Here is a 21888-nt window from a genome sequence, read left to right as displayed (position 1 = left end):
TATTCTCCATCGTGTCCTAATCCTAGAAATTTAGCTTCCCGGAATCAGTTCAGTGGAGAGGGTTTCTAAGATTAGTGATGGTTTGGTGGTTCAATTTTTCGCCAATCTAATCCACTTCAGGGTCCCCAATCTCGGAAAATCTTAGCTCAACTTTTTTTCTCTGGAGGGAACCGGATCCTTGCAAAATGAGTGGGGGTAGATGCGTGTAGGTGGAATAGTTACCTAAGGCTGATTATTTCTATCGTGTTAGCTTCTCGGTCCCCCTCCTCCGGAGGGAGGGGAGGGGGAAGTGCTGAGAAAAAAAAAAAAAGAACTAGTCTATGGTTTCAGACATTTGCCGGGGTTTTAATTAGAAGCGAGTCCGAAAACGTAGTATCCGGGTCATAATAATCACCCGATCAATGACTCTTGCTTTGCTTGGGGAATGGAGTTTCTAGGTAATAGGGAGTTGGGTAAGAGACAAAGAAGGGAGTATTGAAAATTAGCTATTTTGAGAGCTGTCTTCAGTCAGGCCTTTCAGATCCCCAATCTCCGATTTCACGTTTTGAGGGAGCCGGGTATATTGCCACTAGTCTCAGCCAAGTACTCTGAGAAGTGTGGAGGGCTTAACATATTGAACCAGCCGAGCTAAATGGGAGGTGAATCTTCCACTGGTGTTCCAGATCTGATTGGGGTTTCTCCAGGATAAAGCAGGATGGATCTACCAGAGGTTGAGGAAGGAAACAGGGAGACGACTCAAACGCAGGGGGCAGGTGAAATCCTGAAAGCTGGTGGAGCAATTGGGGGAGGATGGTGATTTGGAGGTGCAGAGAAAAGTTCTGGGTCCATAAACAAAAAAAGACCAAGCTGATGGTCTTGTTTCTCTTTTTCATCTCCCTCCAGGTAAAGTCCTTTCCTGGCAACATCTGGATACCAGTCCCCTAAGTCGACCCAGATAGCCAGCCAGATAAGGGAAAGAAAAGCACCCAAATCAGACACTGGGGGAAAATTGAACCGAATCCTAACGCTTTCTTCCTTGGTATCAGCACCTCGTTCCTGCTGTGCCCCTCCAGCTAAACTTCCAGCTTTAATCACATCTCCAGCCTTCACTTTCTGGACCAGGAACGACGAGGCCTACTTAAAGATGTACCAAAGTTTGGCCCTTGCTTCGAACCCCAGTCAGGCTCCCTATGCCCACGACTCCAGTAGCTTCCTACACTCGCCAGCGGCCAGTTCCCCCGTATATGTGCCCACAACACGGGTGCCCTCCATGCTACCCACGATGCCCTACCTGGCGGGTTGTGAGGCTGCACACCAGAGCCATCCGCTGGGCAGTCACCCAAGTTGGGCCCAGGCAAGCGGTGAGGCCTCGGCCTTTAACCCCGGCAGCCCCCACCCGCCGTCTGGTTTCTCCTACTCCCATAGCCCTCCCGGGGGCAGCGGTGGGGGACGGGATGGGACCTACCAGAGCCCCCTGATCCTGGGCAGTGGCGCCAGGGAGCAGTACACCAATCCCTTGGTGCGCTCAGTCAGCGGATCCTATTCCAACGCCTACCCAGCCTATGTAAGCCCGGACATGGCCCCCTCCTGGACCGCAGGCCACTTCGAAAGCAGCGTTCTACACAGCCTACAGAGTCGCCAAGCTGGCCTTCCAGGAAGGAGGTCCACCTTTGGTGAGTTCTTTTCTCCTTCAGTCAACTGGTACCCCTCCCCATTTTTTCCTGTGTCTCATCGCTCTACTCCTTGTCAGTCTATCTATCCATATCTCGGAGATCCAACCGGAACTCGTCTCTGTTGCTCGGGAGTTAGAGTGGGGAGGATGGGAAAAGCAGAATGGGAGGGTGGGAGCACTTGAGAGGGGAAAAGGGGGAAACGGTTCTCTTCTTTATCCTTATTTTAAAGCAAATTATATTTTTATTTTTCTGAAGAGACAAGTCCTGGTCACCTGCCCCGTTTTTCTGAAATGTCTTACTGCCTGAGGTCAGGTTCAGAGGCTCACAATTAGTCTAGAGGAGTTCCCATCCCCATCCTTCACCCCCAGTCTTTAGGGGATTCGGTTCCAGTGTCTCTGAGATATGAAGCTTCCCTTGAATCTTTGCCCTTCACAAGACAGGGTGGTTAGAATAAGCATCATTTCTTTCAGGGACAGGCACTTTACCCTTTCTACTCTAATCTAAAATTTCACAGGTTTCTGAAAAGAGTAGCACAGATTCTCAGCTGTTAGCCTTGCCTATACAAAGGAAGTATGGAGTTGTTAAATTGAGAGATTCATTATTTGTTTATTTAGATCAATTGAAACATTCTCACTTCAATTGAAAAAAAAAAACTTTCAAAAAAAAGCAAAAACTTCCCCCCTAAAAATTCCCTTTTCAACAACAAGAGGAATTTGGAGATGAATTATCCTTATAATTATTCTGAGCACACCTTTATAGTCAGGCATAATCTACAGGCCATCCCACACCTTCTCATGAATCTCAAGATTGGGAAAGGCGTGTTTAGTCTAGGTGGAGCTCTGTGCTAGCTCAGTAGAGGAAAACTCCTTGGAAACATTGTAAGCTCCAAAGTTTCCATATAACTCCTTCAACCAAAGCCAACCTCTCCAGGATCTTTTTCTTTGTCCTCACCTGGGCTCAGGGACCCCTATTCACACTGAGCTGAAGGCCCAATGTTTAAGCCAGAGGAACGTATTTACAGGGTTTTAACATTTAAGTAATTTATTGAGGTAAATTAGTTTATATCTGAATAGACTTTTGGTCTCCTAATTCAGCTTCTTCCAAACAATTCCCAAGTTGCCTTGTTCTCCCCCTTCCAAGGAGATAGTGAAAATCAGGCAGTGGTCAATAAAAGCCACTTGGGTTGAGAACCATTTTATCACATTCTTTAAGTCACCCCTCTTCACATTCTCTCTCTCTCTCTCTCTCTCTCTCTCTCTCTCTCTCTCTCTCTCTCTCTTTCTCTTTTACTCCCTTTTTGCTAGGTAACCTTTCCAGGACTAAGCTGCTGCTTCTTTCCCTGTAGTGTTCAAGAAGACATTTTCTATAATCACCGAAGTTCCTCATTCTCCTCTCCCCTCTGTTTCTTTTCCTCCTTCCTTTCCTCTCCTCTCCTTTTCAGTCCTCTCCCTCTCCCTATTCTCTCCTCCTTTTGTTTTTTTTTCACATCCTTTCCTTTCTCTCCTTTTCTCTTCTTCATACTTAAAACTTAGTCTCTCCCTCTCTCTCCCTTGGCTCTTGCATCTAGCTCTCCTTTCCCTTTCCCCTCCCCTATATTTACAACTCTCCTGTCAGTCCTCTCCCACCTCTCCTTTTTCTCCACCCTTCCCCTCTACCATCCTGTCTCTTCCAACCTTTCCCATATGAAATCCCCAATTCCACCCCCTCCAAACTTTATGTTTTGTTTTGAAAAGCACTTCTAGACCTCAGCAGAGTTATCTCCTTCCCCTCCACTCTCCCCTCCCCACCCCCCATCAACTTCATTCCTGGGCTCTGGGGAGCTTATCTCTTCTGAGAACAAAGTCACCCAGAGAATAGGGTGTGAGGTCTCCGCCCTCTCTACCCCTCCTCCCCTACAATTGCAGGCCTCCCAACCTAAGTTGGGAAAATATTCTGTCCTCTCTCCCCCAGTCATAGACCAGCTCCACATGTCTCAAATTCAATGGATAATTTAGATACACCAACTCACTTCCAAGACCCAATGTATCACTCAAATAGACGATTGCCAGAAAGCTGAAATAGCTCGAAGTTTCTCTTCTGGTTTGTGCCGTGTGGGCTACTCTGAAGATCACCTTGGGGGTAGAAGGAAGGTGGAGTTTGGAGACGAAGGAGCATGACAGTTGGAGAAACGTTTGACTTAAGATCCAGAAGCTGAAAAGTTGAGCTTTTCTCACTCACCAACCAGCACCAGCTTCCCCAGTTGAGTCTGGTTTTCCATAATGGCTCACCTATTTATTTGTTACTTTCCACCACAGATTCCCAGTGCCTTTCCTCTCCTAGAGGAATGAACTGTCCAAGAACTGGAAAGGTTCTCAGTCAGCTACAGAGGAAAGGGAGCAATTGGCCTGGGACATTCCAAATCCAGTTTATCTGGGGGAATAGCAGTCAGGAACTACCTACTTCTAGACTCCTTCCTTGCCCTTTGGATGCCTGTTGCTTTCTTCCCGAAGTGGTAAGGTCTAGAGTTAGAAGAGATCTTAGAATATAAAATGTCAAGTGCTGGAATGGGTTCCCGAACATAGAATGGCAGAACTTGAAGGGACATTAGAACATTTATTGTTAGAGCTGGAAAAGAAGGAAGAAGGAAGGGACCAAAGATATCCTAGTCAAAACCTTCATTGTACGTATGGAGACGCAGAAGCGAAGGGAAGTGAGACTTGCTCAAGGTCATATATGTAGTAGGTAGCCAAAATGGCCAGAATTGAACACTATAACATACTGTGCCCCTGAATAATTAGATTATCAGCGAGTTCGAGTTTCTTGGGGCTTATCCATCACCTTCCTTGGGTGGCGTTTCCTGGAGGGATTAGGGAGATGCTTCGGAGCTAGATGACACAAGGGGGCTGAGAGTTTCGATTTTTCAAAAGTCAGTAATTCAGCTCCAAGAATTTATGCTTATGGCCTCTAACTGCTACAAGTAAAAAACAAAACAAAACACAAAAAAACAAAATGGAGAGAGCTAACCCCCAGGTCTCCTTATTCTCAACCTTGTCCTGGTCCTAGCTCTAGGGTCCCCAGTCCCGGGTCCAGACCCGCCTCCACTCCCCTCCCCCACCCTGGCGCGGCTCCTCAGTCTGTCCGTGGCAGCCCGACCCGAGGTGTGATTGATCCTGCGTCACCTCCCCCCTGCTCACCCCCCCTCCCCAACAGCCCTAGCGCCCGCGGCCCCCACACACATTCCATCCGTCTTGGCCCAGCCTGCGCGTCGCCACCAGTCAAAGCCCCCAAAGGTTTGATGGAAATCAGGGAAGCCCCCGAGTCGGCCCCCAGCCCCTCCCACACCCACCCACTCACCCACCCCCGCCTTTAATCGCCTTACAATAACATCGCTTCTGGGCCCTGTTTAGACAACCCGGCCAGTGGGCCAGTTTGTCCCCGGTGCCGGCCTCAAAGCCCAGCCCGCCCGTGGGACGCGCGGAGGCCAAGAGCTGGGCTTAGACTGCCAGGGCTCCGGCCTTGGGAGAAAAGAAGGCAAAAACCGCAACATTAACACCCCAAGCTGGGGTGGGGAAAGCAGGGGGGTAGAGTGAGGAAGGACGGAGAGGAAGACGGGAGAGAGAGGATGCGTGGGAGTAAGGAATAAAATCATACTTCTTAGCTCGAGACCCAGGAAGGTTAAGTAGAAACGAAAACTGGGAGACCTGGCTAGGCTTTGGTTAGTAGATCGGTTTGAACTTCCACTCCCCACCCCCCACCCCGGTGGCCGAGTGGCTTCCCGGGAACGTTCTGGATTTCCTAAGACCTCGACCTAGAGGAAGGGGCAAGGATGCTTAGCAATGTGAACTAGGGAAGAAAAGACTAGCCCAGTAAAAAGCAAGGAAAGTTATAGATCCCAGCGGTTCTTCGCTATTGTAGTCCTTTCTTCCCTAAGCGACTCTAGAACGAAAGAAAGCAGATAGGGGAGACACTTGTCAGGACATTACAGACAACCCAGAACCCGGGTTTCTGGGAGTTCCATTTTCGAATCCCCATTCTGATACTAACTGCCAGACCCTGGACGGCCAAAACGTAGTGGTAAGATCTTGGACAAGTCGCTCGTGCTTCTTGAGGTCTCAACTTTCCAAGATGGTAAAATGAGGTCCTTGGACTACATGATCTCTCAGATTCTTTCAGCTCTGAATTCTGTACTTGGGGGAGTTCGTTTGGGATTCCACCCTAAAGAAGTCAGGTCATGATGGCACTGAATTCTCTGTCGAACTTCCCTGTTCTTGTGTTTAAACGTGAAGTCACAAGACAAGGCTTATAAAAACCGAAGCTTCGGGCCCTTAGAATCCTAGGTGTTTGGTGCAGTTGTTGTTGTTAATACACGACACATTCAGCTTTTCCTTCTGCCTTTCCAATGAGAAACACCAAAACCCATCATCCCCTATACTCTTCTCTATCTACATCCCTTTCGCTCCCCCCTCCTCCCCAAAAAATAATAAATTCAAAAGCCTGGCAATTAGGTCAGTCTTCTGTCCCTGGGGATCGACGTCTTAGATGTAGGGGGAGATATTAAGGGAGAGGAAAGAATACTGGATTTTTTTAAAGTCGGAAGATGAATTTGATATTGAATCCTGTCTCTGCATTAACTGAATAATCTTAGATGAGTCGCTTTACCTCCCTGCTCTCAGTTTCCCCATCTACAAAGTAATGAGTATGGGCTAGATGGCCCCAGAAGTCTTTTCTAGCCTTCAATACTCTGATGTGGAGAGCAAAGCCTCCGCGGCTCTGCACATGCAGGGTTGCCCCTTTTCCGAAGACGGATCCTGAAACCCTTTCGTCTTTGCTCAGTTTCAGAATTCCTGGAAGAGTTCCCGGGTGAGGGCCGAGAGTGCGTTAATTGTGGGGCTATGTCCACGCCGCTGTGGAGGCGAGACGGCACAGGCCACTACCTCTGCAACGCCTGCGGCCTCTACCACAAAATGAATGGCATCAACCGGCCGCTCATCAAGCCCCAGAAGAGGCTGGTAAGTCAGAGCTTGGGAAGGACCTGTCCGGGCGTTGCGACCGGGGAGAGAGACTAGGTCTCCACTCTGAGGCTAGGAGCTGAGGGGATTATACGAGTGAGATTAACAAAAGCAGCATTTTTCTATGTCCTTGGAAGTACCTGGGAAATTCACTCCGGAGTCAGCTCTAACTTGGAGACCCTGAATATTGAATCGGAAGGAGAGGTCTCTGGGGAGAGGAGTTGAAGAGGTGGAGGAAGGGGGGAGGGTACAAGAGAGGTGCTGCATCGGCAAAGCGAGGCCCTCTAGGTGAGCTTTCTGTCCAACACCACAGACTTAGGCAGAACTGGTGAGCTAGGGTCGACCTCCTGGGATGGGAGGAGGTGGACTGTGCAGTTTGATAGAGTACCTCTTCCCCTGCCCCCATCTCCCACCACCACCACCTTGATAAAGCAGCTGGCCAGATAGGACCATGTTCACTTCAAGCGAACCATAACAGAGCTGGATGGGACATAAGAGGACATCTAGCAGTCCAACTCCCTCATTTTACAGATAAGGAAACTGAGGCCTAAGGATATTAAGCAACTTGCCCTAGGTCATTCTGAGAATAAACATCAGAGGTGAGATTTGAACGCAGGTCCTCTGACTCCCCTTTCTGCTGCGCAAAGATTGATTGTTTTCTGCTCAGGCAGAGGGAGTGCCTTGCCTATTACAGAGATCTAGAATAAAACAGGGAACTTTTACTTGACTCTCACTCAAGTTAGGGAAGTCAGTGACTCCTGCCTCATCTCCCCCGCCTTCTTCACGGCTTTCAGACTAAAACTTAATTGAGAGGAGTCAGGGTTTTTTCCCCCTTTTATTTGACGACTTGCACTTTCGAGTTCACCAGTTCAGGACAGACTAACAGTAGGACTGTTTTCGCGGAATGTAGTCCAGGGCTTTTAGATCGAGACTGAGTTTGAGGCAGGATGCTCACAGCTGTCTGTGCTTCTAGCCTGTCCCAGCCGGGGAATTCACAGCTTTTAGAGAATTTCTCGGTTTGGCGGATTAAGGATTTGCCGACTTTCCCCTTTGGAAGGAAAAAATTATAAATAAAGTATTTTTAAAAGACGCTTTCCTACCCTGTGAAGTTGATCTTTCTGGATTTTGGCTGCGGACCATAAGAATCAGTTCTGTTAAGAAATATATTCAAATAAAATTAATGAAGCTCCGGGAGGAGGCTTCCAGTTGGGATTGTACCTTGGTGAGGGGTTCTAAACCTACCAGCATAGACTTCCTCCGAAAGCAAATTCTCTGTGATCACTGAGCCCAAGAGCTGAGCAACCTGGGGCTGACCATGTCAGGGAAAAGTATAGACCCCGGAAATACTATATTCCCAGAGTTAGTTAGAAATCATATTTGATGTTCTAATTAAGATATCAACATCCTTCTCTGCAACTAAGAAGCTAGTTAGTGAGGTGCAAAAACAAAAAATAAAATTGGGAGTTCTTGAACATGGGGACAAGTTTCACACTCTCTTGAGTGTAACAACTAAGGTTCCCCCAAGGAGCACTTCTCAGTTTGACTCACACCTGCCAAAAGGTTACTTCTTAGGAACCTTATATAAAAATGTAAAATTATTCTTCCCGAGAAAGGAGGGAAATATTCATAGAAACAGAATTAAAATATTCCAGCCAAACTAAGAAATTCTCCAATTCCTCTTGCAGTTTAAGCTACTGGAAGGCTCCAAAAAAAAAAGCCTAAATGAAGTGCCTTTCTAAATTCTTTAGTAATTTGCCATTTTAACGGTATTAGAACTCTGCTTTTTTTCCCCTAATCATTTAGACTTTTTCTAGGAGTATGTGCCCTTAAACAGAAGCCCCAGAGCAAGTGGCTGAATTTTCTTTTCTTAATTCGGACTATTTATGTGAGTTTCTATCTGGACTTTCCATTTGTTTTGAAACATTTAACCCGTCCTGAGAGTATGGAAAGCAACAGGAATTGTCCTAAACTTCTAGTTGGTTGACATTGATCAGAGACCACTGGCTTCTTAGAGATAAGGAAACTATTTGACTTTTTGAATTTTCCACAATCTAAAATGTGGTTACCTTTGGAATTGGGCTGGGCTGAATCTAAAGTAGTTTCTCTTCTATAGGACTTGGGACTAGATCCTCTTTTTATGACAGCTTGTGAGTTAGCTATATGGTTTGGGAGTAGGCATTTATCTACTTTATCTTTAGAATACATTTTAGACATTTCCACAATTCAGTCAGATTTGTGTTCACTTTTCCTTACAGGGTGCTGAATCCAATGTACTCAAGTCCTCAGCTAAGATCAAATAACCATGTTTAATGCTTGCTCTCATACACCAAGAGTTGAATACATTTATATTCATATATTTTACACAATAAAAGTAAAGATGGAGGGGGAGTATAAAATTAATATTCAATTAAAAATAATTATCTTAGTCTTTTTCACTATCATGAGGATCAATTGAGAAAATATATGTAAAGTACTTTGTAAACCTAATTGACTTCCTAAAATGATCTGACCATCTCTCTCTCTCTCTCTCTCTCTCTCTCTCTCTCTCTCTCTCTCACACACACACACACACACACACACACACACACACACACACACACACACACACACACCAGTGATCCTTACCACCTCCATAATCAAAAACAAAACACTTAACCTCCCTTGATGCCAGTGTCTTCCCTCTGTTGTTTATCTACAATTTATCCTGTATACATATTCTTTTGCATACTGTTTTCATTCCTGTTAGACTGTGAGCTTCTTGAGGGCAAGATCTGGGTTTGGTTTTGTGTTTTTGCACAGTGTAGGCACTTAAACAAGAAGGACAGAATTTAAGGATGCCTTGAAAAGGACCAAGCTATATCAATTGACCCAGTGAATTTTTTTAATCCATAAGGCAAGGAAAAGAGATAAGAAAAAAAATGTTTATTTCAGTTTAAGATTATAATAAAAGTGTTTGTGTCAGTTGATGAGCCTGGTCCTTCTTGTATTAATAAATATTTATTGACTGATTATTAAGTACTTACTATATGTCAGGCATTGTATTAAATGATGGGCTGTAAATACAACAAAAAAGATAGTACAGGCCCTCAAGGAGCCTAATTCTAATGGAGGAAGACTGAAAACCAGGGATGGGGTGGTACCCTGGAGGTATGGAGCTCTGAAGTAGAGTCAGGAGAGATGTGATGAATGGTAGATCTGGGCCCCTCCCCCAAATGGAGGCCTCCTCACCAAGGAGGAGAGGGGTGTTCCAGGTTGAGAAGGCCATAAGGACTAAGGGAAATTCCAAGGGCAGAAGGGAACTGAGGCATGATGTTAAAGTTTATAGAGTCAGAAGCCAAGCCATGAGTTGAATGAAGTAATATTATTTTAAAGTATATTTTTAAACCAAGATTTTAGTAATGATAGCACCTCAAATGTTTATTACTTAACTACTAGTATTGGTGGTAGTGATAGTGGTATTAATGGAAATTTACTAATACTTAATGATCTTTAGTGATAATGGTACTTCAGTATGACTCAATAGTAATTGGTTGCAGCAACTATTGAAGAAAGTTCAATTATACCTCATAAATTATAGAAGGATTGGAACCTTGATGAAATTACAGATCCTTGATGTCTTATAATATAGAATATCCCCAAAGTCTTAGTGTCTTAACAGTTTAATATTAAACATTAAAATGTAAACTTTAAGATCTTAAAGCTGTCCTGAGACTTTGCGGACCCTCTATAGGAGAATACCATTAAACCAAATTTGGTTTGATTAAAAATAAATCTGTTTTGAATCATCATCCATTCGCCAGCTGATTTTGTTTGAAAATAATTAAATGGTGAAAATCCAGTTAGTTCCAAGCCTTTTTATGTTTTGTTATTTTTTGCATTTTTTATTTTGCTTTAGTAATAATAATTGACATTTATACAGGGTGTCCCAAAAAACTTAGTTGTTTTCAGCTTTAATAGCTTAAAACTGCACTAATATATATATATATATATATGTATATATATACATATATATGTCATATATGTGTGTCATATAAACTCCATGTCATATGTACTGTAAGATCTTTACAAATAGTAGCTCATTTTATTCTTACAACAGCCCTAGGAAATAAGTGTTATTATTACCCCTACTTTACAGTTAAGGAAACTGAGGCAGAGAGAGGTTAAGTGACTTGGCCAGAGTCACACAGCTAGGAAGTATCTAAAGCTGAATTTGAATTCAAGTCTTCCTGATTCTGGGTCCAGCACTCCAACCACTGTGCCACTTAACTGTCTCAAGCCTTTAGGGATACTCTCCCTTTATAGACCTTTAAAGTTTTGTGTTTTGTTTTTAAAGCAAATTGTAGTCATCTTATCATCAAGTCTCACCTTTTCAGATGAGGAAACTGAGGCTCAAAGATGTTAAATGACTTATGCATGATGACTAGGCTAGTTATTCTTTGATAAAATTTTATTGAACACCAAGGCTGAAAATTAAGGTTCAAAATTAAGGCTGTTGAGCAACTCACCTAAGGGAGTTTTTCACTCCTTATCACCCTGAAGAAAAGTAAATAAGTCCAATGTTCTGAGTCAAGAGTAAGGTGAGAAGATTTAGGATGGGACTAGAAATAGGGAAGTCCTAGATAGGGCTCAACACAGTTAAATTTAGGTACATCATAAGTGCTCTCAGATGAAACATTCAGAGAACACCTATACAGGGTTTCCAGATTAGCCATTTGACTGAATCTGGCAGCCAATTTGACCCAGTAACTGATTTTTGAAAACTGATTCCAGTGTTTGTTCTGGAATTCTATAGATTTTGCCATTAAAATAATTTCAGGGAATAGGGGAATTCTGACTGGGGGCTGGGAATAGTTTGGTGTAGAAAATAGCTAGCTAGGCTTAGAGCCAAGAAAACCTAGGCCAGGGGTGGGGAACCTGCAGCCTCGAGGCCACATATGGCCCTCTAGGTCCTCAAACTCTAGTTTGGATTCACTCAAAGGGCTTTGCCTGAGAACCTAGAAGGCCACATGTGACCTGGAGGCTGCAAGTTTCCCATCCCTGGCCCGCATGTTCTTCCTCTAACAATTGAAAGGCTAGTTTTTTAACCTCTATGACATTCATTTTCCTCATCTCAGGGGGATACCAATACATGTAGTACCTACCTCAGTGGAGATAATTCAGATAAAAGGCTTTGTAATACACATACATACACACACATTCACACACATATGTACATATACATATGTGTGTATTAGATGAGCTATTACTCATCGAATGTATTAGATGAGCTATTACTCATCTAAATCTACTGAAATCCCTCTGTAAAGTCTTTCCATTGTTGAGGGGGAAAGGGTCATTTTCCTGCAGAAAAGCTTTTTTTTTAATTGCATTTTAAAAATAAGGATCTTAGAGATGGAAATAGCCATTAGAGGTCTAGTCATGTCATTCATTATAACATATCAGAGTTGGAAAAGATCAAGGAGATTAACCTGATTTTCTGGAGAAAGCTAAAGTTCAGACAGTGTAATGACATACACATGTCACACAGTAAGTCACACTCACAAAGACAAAAAAAAATACCCAACCCCAAGAATCTAGGTATCATGACTGGTGATACATTTGAGTTTTCTGTAGTAACACTTTCGGAGACAGGGAGGGTGGGGACTCTGCTCCAGGGGACTCACTATATTTGTGCCACAGTTAGTGTGACACCTCAATCAACTTTGGCCTTATATGATCAACTTTAGCTCAGAACTCCTGAACTCAGATGATCCATTTGCCTCAAGGCTCCCCAGTAGCAGGTATTATAGGCATGTGCCACCATAATTACTTACTCCTTTTGGAAGAATGGATATGACTGATGGGGTCATTTGTCATCTTGCACAGTAAAGAAAAATTTCCACTTGACAACCTACTTCTAAAGATCCTGAACTAGGGCATCTAGGTGGTGCAGTGAATAGAACACCAGCCCTGGAGTCAGGAGGACCTGAGTTCAAATTTGGCCTCAGACACTTGACACACTGGCCGTGTGACTTTGGGCAAGTCACTTAACTCCAATTGCCCTTCAAAAAGCAAAAAAAAAAAAAGATCCTGAACTAGATGCAGAGATTCTGCCTAACACTTCTGACCAGAAAAAAGAAAAAAACCAAAGGTCATTATTTAATAATATAGAGGAAGGCTTTGGTATTATTTAGAAACAAATGAGGTAGGGATGACTTCTAAGGTACAACAGTTTTCTGTTTTGCACTATCTGATAATGTGAAGGAATATTTATCTTATTTATGATTGAGCCCAAGAACTTAGGGGTTGAGTATAATATAGTACAGTGTAGCCTGATCATTACTAACTTCCTTCTCCATGGATGGCAAGAGAATCCTGCATCTTTTCCTCCTCTTTCTGGTCCCATCCTATGCTACCCTTCAAGAGAACAAGGAAAGGGACTCCCCCTCCTACACACCATGGCAGCTTCATGTTTCTCTCTTCTTTCTCACTCAGTGTCTTCTCAGTCTTCCTTTCTAAGACCCTGGGGTCTCACCTCTGACCTGTTGTGGAACAGCAGGAGTTCAACTTGATTTTTCATCTCCATTCTTACAAGGCTCTCACTTTAGGTCCCAGACTTTCCTGGCTCAGAAGCCACAAGGCTCATTTAACATGTGATATCTTCCGATTAGGGAGTTAGTGAGATGATCCTTAATACTAGAACTTAAAAATCCACAACTAAAGAGGCAAAGGAAGAGACCGTTATGCAAAATTAGCATTTCCAAGTCTCAGAATCTCTCAAACAGCTAGAGGGGTAAGAGGAAGTAGGGGAAATAGTAAAGGGTAGTGTTGGTATAATAGTTACCTTTTTAAGCTCAATCACATCTTAGTGTATCTATCCCTGAGTGAAGAAAATCCCTCAGTTCTGTATATAAGGATAGGAACTTTTGGTTCACATAAGGAGTCTACTCTCAAGGTTATGCTTAGAGTATCCAGAGAACATTACTAGAGATGACATTGAAGGCTAAGTGACTGCTTCTTGACATCCACAATTTTTTTTTTAATATCTCTAAGCTTTTGGGCATAGTTTGGAATTTCATAACTCTGATTCAGGTACATCCCAATCACATTAACAAGTTAAAGTCATGGAAAAACTAGATCACATCAATGGTGATGGTGGCCATCAATCAGTCAATCAATAAGCATTTATTAAATGTCTACTATATGCCAAACACTGTTCTAAGCATTGGGGATATCAGCAATAATTTTTCTGCCTCATACAATTATTGGAGTCTCCCAATCCTCAACTTGTCCAGCCTGCCAACCCCAAAGCAGTTCCAAAGGTAAATTGCCTAGTATGGACACCTCAATCATTCACTCATGCATGCATGAATGCATGCATGAATGTATGAATTTATTTATTCCCCCCATCAAACATTTATTCATTGCTTGTTGTATGCAGAGCCCTGTGCTAGTTTTTGGAAGAGAGACAAAGATTAAATAAGATAGGGTCCCTGGTCTTATGAAGCATATTCTCTACTATTAGGCTGTGGTGTAGTTAGCTGCAATATACCCTATTATATGATAAGTGCCATAGAAAGAGGGGCAGTACAAATTGCTCCCTGATGTCTGAAGGGGAAAATCATCACTGACCAGGGCCGCCTCACTGGGGCTCTTCAGTGGAAACCCCCAGACTAAGGAACTGATCTCCTCACCTAACAAGAATGTCTTCAGATGTGTTCCTAGGATCAAATTATCACTTTGTGAAGGGAAATAGGCCCCAGGTTTCTCTGTGCTATTTTGACTATACTAGCCATATTTTGTAATGATAAACAAGTTCCTCACCCTCCAAGTTTAAGAGGTTCATTTCTATCATTACTTATAATTGAAGTTCTGTTGGCTTCTCTACTATCTTTGCAAGTGTTGTTAAAAGAAAAGTAGTCAAAGGTCATAGTCCTCAAAGACCTGTCCCACTGACTCAGAGAGAATGTTCACCATTCTGTAAACACAAGCTATTTTCTCTTCTGTTCCCCAAGAGTATTTCATTGGGGAAAGACTTCATTTGCTCATTCATTTATAAGGCAACTGGTGGGATGGTAAAGAGAGCACTGGGGTGGGAGAGGGGGAGGGAGGAGGTGGCTAGGTGGTTCAGTGAATAGAGCACCGGCCCTGGAGTCAGGAGGACCCAAGTTTAAATCTGGCCTCAGACATTTGACACACTTATTAGCAATGTGACCTTGGGCGAGTCACTTAACCCCAATTGCCCTCCAAAAAGCAAAAAAAGAGAGAGAGACAGAGAGCACTGGGCCTGGAGTCAGGAAGACCTGAGTTCAAACCCAAGCTTAGACAATTACTAACCATGTGACCCAAGGCAAATCTCTTAACCTCTCTCTGCCTCAGTGTCCTCATCTGTAAAATGGGGATAATAATAGCACCTACATCTCAGTATTATTTCGAGGATCAAATGAGATTACATTTGTAAAGCATTTGGCAAAGTTTATAGTGCTATATAAATGGTAACTATTGAAATGGCCATGATATAAGCTGATATTTCTTTTTATAGTGCTACTGCTGAGCAATATTGTAAAAACAGAGGATCACCCTAGTTGATGCCAATAAAGTAGAGGGTGTAGAAGACACTGGGACTGGGGTTTATGACCCTCCCCGGTCTCCAATTTAGGAGAATCTTGTGATAATTATCCTTGGGCAATTCTGGCACTGGGTGCAAGCAGTACCCCATTGCACCAGACATGCCCTAAAATCATCTTTCATGATGTGAAAAGAATACAGGAAGTAATTCAGATGCATTCAGTTGAATTGGAAGAATTAAATGCTCACTGATTACTATATCTGGTAGCTTCCTTTTTTTTAATGGCTTGTTTTTATTAGTTAGATCTTCAGGTCAGGTGTTTTTAGATATGTGTTATGAGCCCTCTAAATTTTAGTGTCAGTAGGCAAAGTCCCTGGGGCCACACCCTAGTTATGGTTTTGTCTCAGCTAAGTGAACTGAGGGCCCTGAGCCCTCTCATTTCTCCAGTAATACACTTGTGCTTAAGTAATCACAGGAACTCAGGGAAAGCCAGCCTGAATTATAGTAGTATCCTATTAGACATAATTGCCCAGTTACAAGTATTTATGCAGAGAGACAGGGAATATTCACAGTCCCTAAATCACAATATCCATGGCAAAAATCTGTTAGGAAAGTGTTTAGTTATTCAAACAGGCCTCTATCCTAGCTCAAATTGGGCTGGTATTGGACATCAGAAAATGTCTATTGATCTCTCTGCTGCATCTTCCTACATTGTGGAAGGTCCCCTAACCTAAGATATGGAGGCTTGAATTACTCACTATCTTAGGAATTTTTGTTTCAGTTTAAATTGTATTGAGCCTCAGTTTCCACATCCCTAAAATGAAGGAGTTAGACAAGAAGATTTCTAACATCCCTTCAACTACCCAAAAACCATGATCACATGACAACCAACCTGGTTAACTTAGCCTCGTCCCATTAATACAACAACTCCACCCCTAGCCAGGCTTCTTCCTCCCAACAAATAAACAGCCTATCTCTTTTTTTTCCCTCAGTTAAGTTTTCCCTTAATTATATGGATGATTATCTCAATTCTCTACCTCATCTTACCACATTGTTACCTAGACCTTATAAACACTTCTACTTAAAAACTTCCAGCAGTATCCTATCAGTGAGATCTGGTACCTTGCACAAAGTGAGTGTTAAATTTATGTTTATCAAATGAATAAGAAAGCAGGGGAATGGGGGGCTAGGTGGTGCAGTGAGTAAGAGCTGCAGCCCCGGAGTTGGAGGACCGGAGTTCGGTTCCAGCCTCAGACACTTAACACCCACACAAAAAAAAACTAGCCGTGTAATCTTGGGCAAGTTACTTAAACCCAATTGCCCTCCAAAAGGCAAAAAAAAAAAAAAAAAGCAGGGGGAGGGTAAAGAGGGAGAGAATCACAATTAGTGGTATAGTGGATAGAGTGAGCACAGGGGCTAAAGACCTGAATTCAAATCTGATCTCAGTCCCTTATTAGCTGTGTGACCCTGGACAAGCTACTTAACCCTGTTTGCCTCAGTTTCTTTATCTGTAAAATGAGCTGGAGAAGGAAAAGGCAAACCCCTCTAGTATCTTTGCCAAGTAAACCCCAAATGAGGGTCACAAAATGTCAGGCACTGTGCTAGCACTTTTTACAAATATTAACTCATTTAATCCTAACAGCAACCCTATGTGCTATTATTATCCTCATAACAACTGTAGGTGCTTTTATTATCCCCATTTTACAGTTGAGGGAAGTGAGGTAAGCAAAGGTTAAGTGACTTGCTTAGTCATACATGTAGTAAGTACCTGAGGCCAATTCAAACCTCAGATCTTCCTGACTCCGGGCCCAGTTCTCGATCTACCACTCCACCAGCTGCTGAATGAATGAATGAACAAATGAAGTACTTCCCTAAGGCAACTGTCCAAAGAAAATCAATGACAATAAGTTTTATATGACTCTCTGATCTGTTTACGAAAACTAGACATTCGCCATGTAAATGATATTGAAAAAAGAGTGCTGGACTTGGGTTTGAGTCCTGGCTCTTCTTTTATCTATAAGACCTTTGGTAGATTCCTTCACCAACCTGTGCCTCAGTTTCCTCACCCCTACAATGGGAATAATCCTTGTCCTGTCTACCTCACAGAACTGTTATGAGGTTCAGATGAGTTGGTAGATATACAGACATTTAGAAAGTAATTCCATGTTTGTGAAATTGAGTAATGCTGTTGTATTGGCTTCATATAGTACTTTGCAGCTGACAATGTGCTATGTCCTATACTAGGTACTGGGGTTCTAGAGAAATGCTATAATCCAAAGGCTCCTAGTTTATCACTTGTTCATGATTATGATGATATTTCCCCCATCAAAGAAAGGGCTTGCAGAGGAAAGATCTGAGAAGCAGATGTCCCAACTCCCCTTAGAGTTTTTATCTTGCTGGAGTTTTACATTCAAAGTCTTATCTCAAAGCCTCAGATCCCAGAAAGGAAAAGGAGACCCTCCTACAATAAATGCAATTAGAGAAACATGCTATGTGAAGTCATTCCTAACCAAGGCACCTTCCTTCACCAAGGCTCTGGTGTGACAGGCCTCAAAGATAGAATCTCCTCACCGAACACTGCCACAAACAGCGAGGTACAGATGTTTTCTGATGCATTGACCCATTGCCTCTCAAGGCAGTATCACAGAAGGCTGTCAATAGTACTACACACCCTAAGCCTTAATGGGACTTTGGTGGTTTATCAGTTACACATGGTGTTGGAGGAGGGGCAGGGGAGGGAAGGGGGAGGGATACTATCTGATTGCTGGCTATATTTTGAAAAAAAAAATAAACATTTGAGTACAATGTTGAAGGCAGCAGCTTCTTAGACAAGGTCATAGTGTGAAAGAGGGGCTCTGAAGGAGGGGAAGTTGGCCCAGGGGCCCTGCTTTTGGAAAAAGCTGCTGGTAAATTCAAAATAACATATTATGCTATTTGTCCTTCAGTGAGCAAAATTGTAGCCTTGGCAGTAGTTTCCGCCTCCCTCAGGATGATGAATCCCAGCAGAGAAAACAAAAATAGGTTGGAAGTAGGCCTTTTAGTCCAAGGGTGATGATACCTCTTGAATTTCTTCAGACTGCAAATTCAGGTTTCATGACATATGAAACTCCCAGATTTTCATTGAATTCAAAGTTGAATGAACATTTCTCCCTCAATCTTTATAACGAAGAGGATTCCCATCAGAAACTCATAGTTGTTTCAAATAAGAAGAACCAAGAAATGAAGAATTCTTCCAATTTTTCAGTCTAGTGATTCATACACTTCAGCATTGTATAACACAGGCCCATTTGGGATTCTAACTTTTTTTTTTCATTTTTTACTTAGTAATGTTCATTGTATCTCAAGAAATGATACACTATGTACTTTTAGAGCAACAGAATATCATTTCTCTTTTTAAAAAAATTCTCCTAACTGGGAACATAATATAATAAAAGAACACATGCATATTTATTTTCAGTGTCCTCACAACAGTGCTGTTAGATAAGTTAACAGTGTATGTTATTATGCTCATTTTATAGGTATGGTGGAAAGGGGATTTGGTTGGAGTAGGAGTTGTATTCCAGTGTGAACTTTGCTTTTTGGGCAAAATATTCTGCTTCTCTGTACCTCTGTTTCTTGATCAGTCAAATGGAGACATAATACCTTCCTTTCCTCTCATGGGGGTAAAGTAGAGGTAAAGAAAGGGATGAAAAAAAATGTGAAGTGCTATGAAAGAAAGCTAGGATAATTACATTTATTAATTTACTCCCTATGTGGGGGAAGGGAAGGGAACAAGTAACTTCTACGTTGCCAGTACTGTGCTAAGTACTTTTTACAAAAACTATCTCATTTGATCCTAACAACAACACTGTGATATAGATGCTATTGTTATCTTCATTTACAGGTGAGGAAACTGAGGGAAAAACAGAGGTTAAGTGTCTTGTCCAGGGTCATACAGCTAGTAACTGTCTGAGGTTGGGTTTGAATTCATCCTACCAATTCCAGGTCCAACATTCCATCCACTGTACCACCTAGCTGACTCTTTGGGGTGACTGTCCTTGGATCTAAAATATATTTAGCAACATATCTCTCAGCTGTTTCTCTCTCTGTCTCTCTCACACACATACACACACACACCTTCTTAGTATTGTTTGCTTATTTGTTTGTTTGTTTTTTAATAACTTTTATAGCACACTAAAATAGAAATATCCCTGAACTAGGAGTCAAGAGAGCTAGTTTCTAGTTCGAAGTTACTTCATTCTTTAGCCAAAAAATGGGGATACTAGTGCAGCACTCTGCCCACTACTATTCCTACTGCTGCTGGTGATAATACATGTTCTCTTCCTCTTAAAAGTACTTTGCACAACTTTTAGCATGCTTTTTGTGAATTTTTGCATAGATTGTACTCTTCTTCCACCAGTAGCATGTGATCTCCTGGAGGACAGGAATCTTATTCTTGTGTCTCCAACAATAAGCACAGTATCTTGCACATAATTTAATAAATGTACTACCCACCTACTTCACAAGGCTGTTGTAAAGATAGAGGATAAATGCACATTTAATTCATTTCAACAAATGTGTATTAATGTGCATGGTAGCATGGAATGGTGGTTAGAAAGCAGGCTTCAGTGAGGAAGACCTGGGCCTGATCCTTTTTTGGACTGATTGGGTAACCCTGAGCATGACTCTGAAGCTCTCAGTGCCCCCAAGGCAAGTCCTTAAAAACTATAAATAGCAAAGCCTGAGTTGATCAGCATTGATAGAGGAAGTTTCCTCTAAGAATTTCCTACATGCCATGTATGAAATCACAGGTACAGACTACATGCAAGATTAGCTCTGTCCTGGAGCTCTGCCAAAAAAAAAAAACCATAATCTCCACCCTTAGGGAGCTTATGTTCTACTAAAATAAACTGAAAGTGCTTTGTGAAGTAAAAAGAACTTTTGAAATGAGGTGATATTAGAACCAAAGCCCTACTTCCAGTAGAAGTTAGAAGGGGATCTCCTAAAGCATCATCTGGTCCAATCACCTTATTTTACAGAAAACTGAAGTTCAGAAACAGAAAGTGACAGAACAAAGAATGGACCTCACTTCTTCTGATTGTCTGCCTAGTGTTCTCCTCTAAGTATATTACTGCATGTTGTTTTGGTTTGGGTTTTTCTCGTTACACAAGAAATGAAATTAAAATCCTCTTCTGAGAAAAGTAGATGTGTTCCACCTTCCTTCTTTTAAACCTAAACCCATATCTCAAAGGAATTAAAACTCTCCTTCACTCCCCTTTTTGTGTTATTTTTGATATGTAAAACTGCCCTAGTACAGTTAACTAGAATGGGACCTTCTATCTGCCTTTGTGAATTACTCTCATCTTTACCAGGCTCCTGGCCTTCCTATTTCCTTCCTCTTTAGTCCATTTATCATTTGGCCCTGGGGGCTGGGATGATGTGGCGTCAGTCTGGAAAAGTAAACAGGGATGGAATTCTTATAAGCATGCCTCATTTCTCGCCCAGTCATTGGGATAGGTCTGGGGAGACCAAGAGGAGGAGGCATTCTGTGGGACGGGTTTTAGGGTTTTATGGATTTTTTTTTTTGGTAGGGACTGAAGAATATCACTCCAACACCTAAGTGGAAAGATAGCTCACACTCTGCAATGTGACTCAGAGATACACGGACACTCATTCCAGGCCCCCATTAACATTGCTCAGATGCCTTTGGTCCCCAGGCATTAATAGGAAACACTGCAAGTGCTGGAGTTGACAGGTGAAGGCTAGAGAAAGAGCTGGCAGCCCCATCAGTGCAGGAATAGGAGAGAAGAATGGGGGAGGTGAAAAGAGGGGGTCCTCTTCTCTAAGAAGAAATTCAAAGTAGGATACACCAAGCAGAATTTTGGTGTTTTTATTAGAATCAGAAAGATTCAGAGTTGAGAGAACTTTTAGAGATCATCTATTCTCACCTTTGTCAAAAAACGGAGGCCCAGGAAGTGACTAACCCAATGTCACTGACTAAAGTGGTAAAGCTGGAAGTAGAACCCAGGAAAAACTCCCCAAAGGATATGCACCTTGAAATAAGTCTTTTAAAACAGTGGGGAGGGGGCAAGAGTCTCAAATTCTTGAATCTTTAATTTGTCTTTTGATATCACTCCTAAGTGATTTAGTGGCATAGGGTCAAGAATTGTCTGAGTTTGAATTCTGACTCAGTTACTTACTAGATGTATGACTCTGGGCAAGTCATTTAACTTCCCTCAATCTCAATTCATGTTCTGTAAAATGAAAATAATATAGCACCTGTCTCATAGGTAGGATTGTTTCGAGAATCAAATACAATAAAATGTAAAATGTTTTGCAAACCTTTAAGCTAATATACAAAGATTAGCTCTTATTATCATTAGTTTTCTTATTATTTTAGCATTTCTAAGGAGAGAGATGGTAAAATATGGGAACCTTTCCCAATAATGAACTGAAGTACCCTACACTCCTAATACTGTTTGTTTCTGGTGGTCTGGTCTTGGAAGATAGGTCTGATCAGTCCTGAAGACAATTCACCTATAATCAGGTCATATTACCAGATTACTGGGCTAGAATAGAGGTTTCCTGCTAAGACTGTCCTCAAAGAAGGCTGTCAGCTCTTCAAATTCTCTCTCTCTCCATCCCCCCATCTACCCCAGAGAGGGAAATATTTTACACACACACACACACACACACACACACACACACACACACACACACA

At 42.4% G+C, this 21888-nt stretch overlaps 1 protein-coding gene across 1 annotated transcript in view; it reads left to right on the top strand.

The window, feature by feature from the left end:
* The first annotated feature begins 888 nt into the window (after positions 1–888).
* GATA5 (GATA binding protein 5) overlaps positions 889–21888 on the top strand; it is a 26884-nt gene continuing 5884 nt past the window's right edge. Inside the window, exons 1-2 of the mRNA XM_069072785.1 lie at positions 889–1652; positions 6465–6640. Coding sequence (XP_068928886.1) covers positions 1124–1652; positions 6465–6640 — 705 coding nt within the window. The 5' untranslated portion in view covers positions 889–1123. The remainder of the gene's footprint in view (positions 1653–6464; positions 6641–21888) is intronic.

The sequence above is a fragment of the Petaurus breviceps genome, unplaced genomic scaffold, assembly GCF_028583685.1.
Source record: "Petaurus breviceps papuanus isolate PSGF00001 unplaced genomic scaffold, PetGlider_PUasm1.0 90847, whole genome shotgun sequence".
Classification (NCBI taxonomy): Eukaryota; Metazoa; Chordata; class Mammalia; order Diprotodontia; family Petauridae; genus Petaurus; species Petaurus breviceps.
Note: the sequence above shows the minus strand (reverse complement) of the source record. Positions and strands in the feature narration are given on the sequence as shown.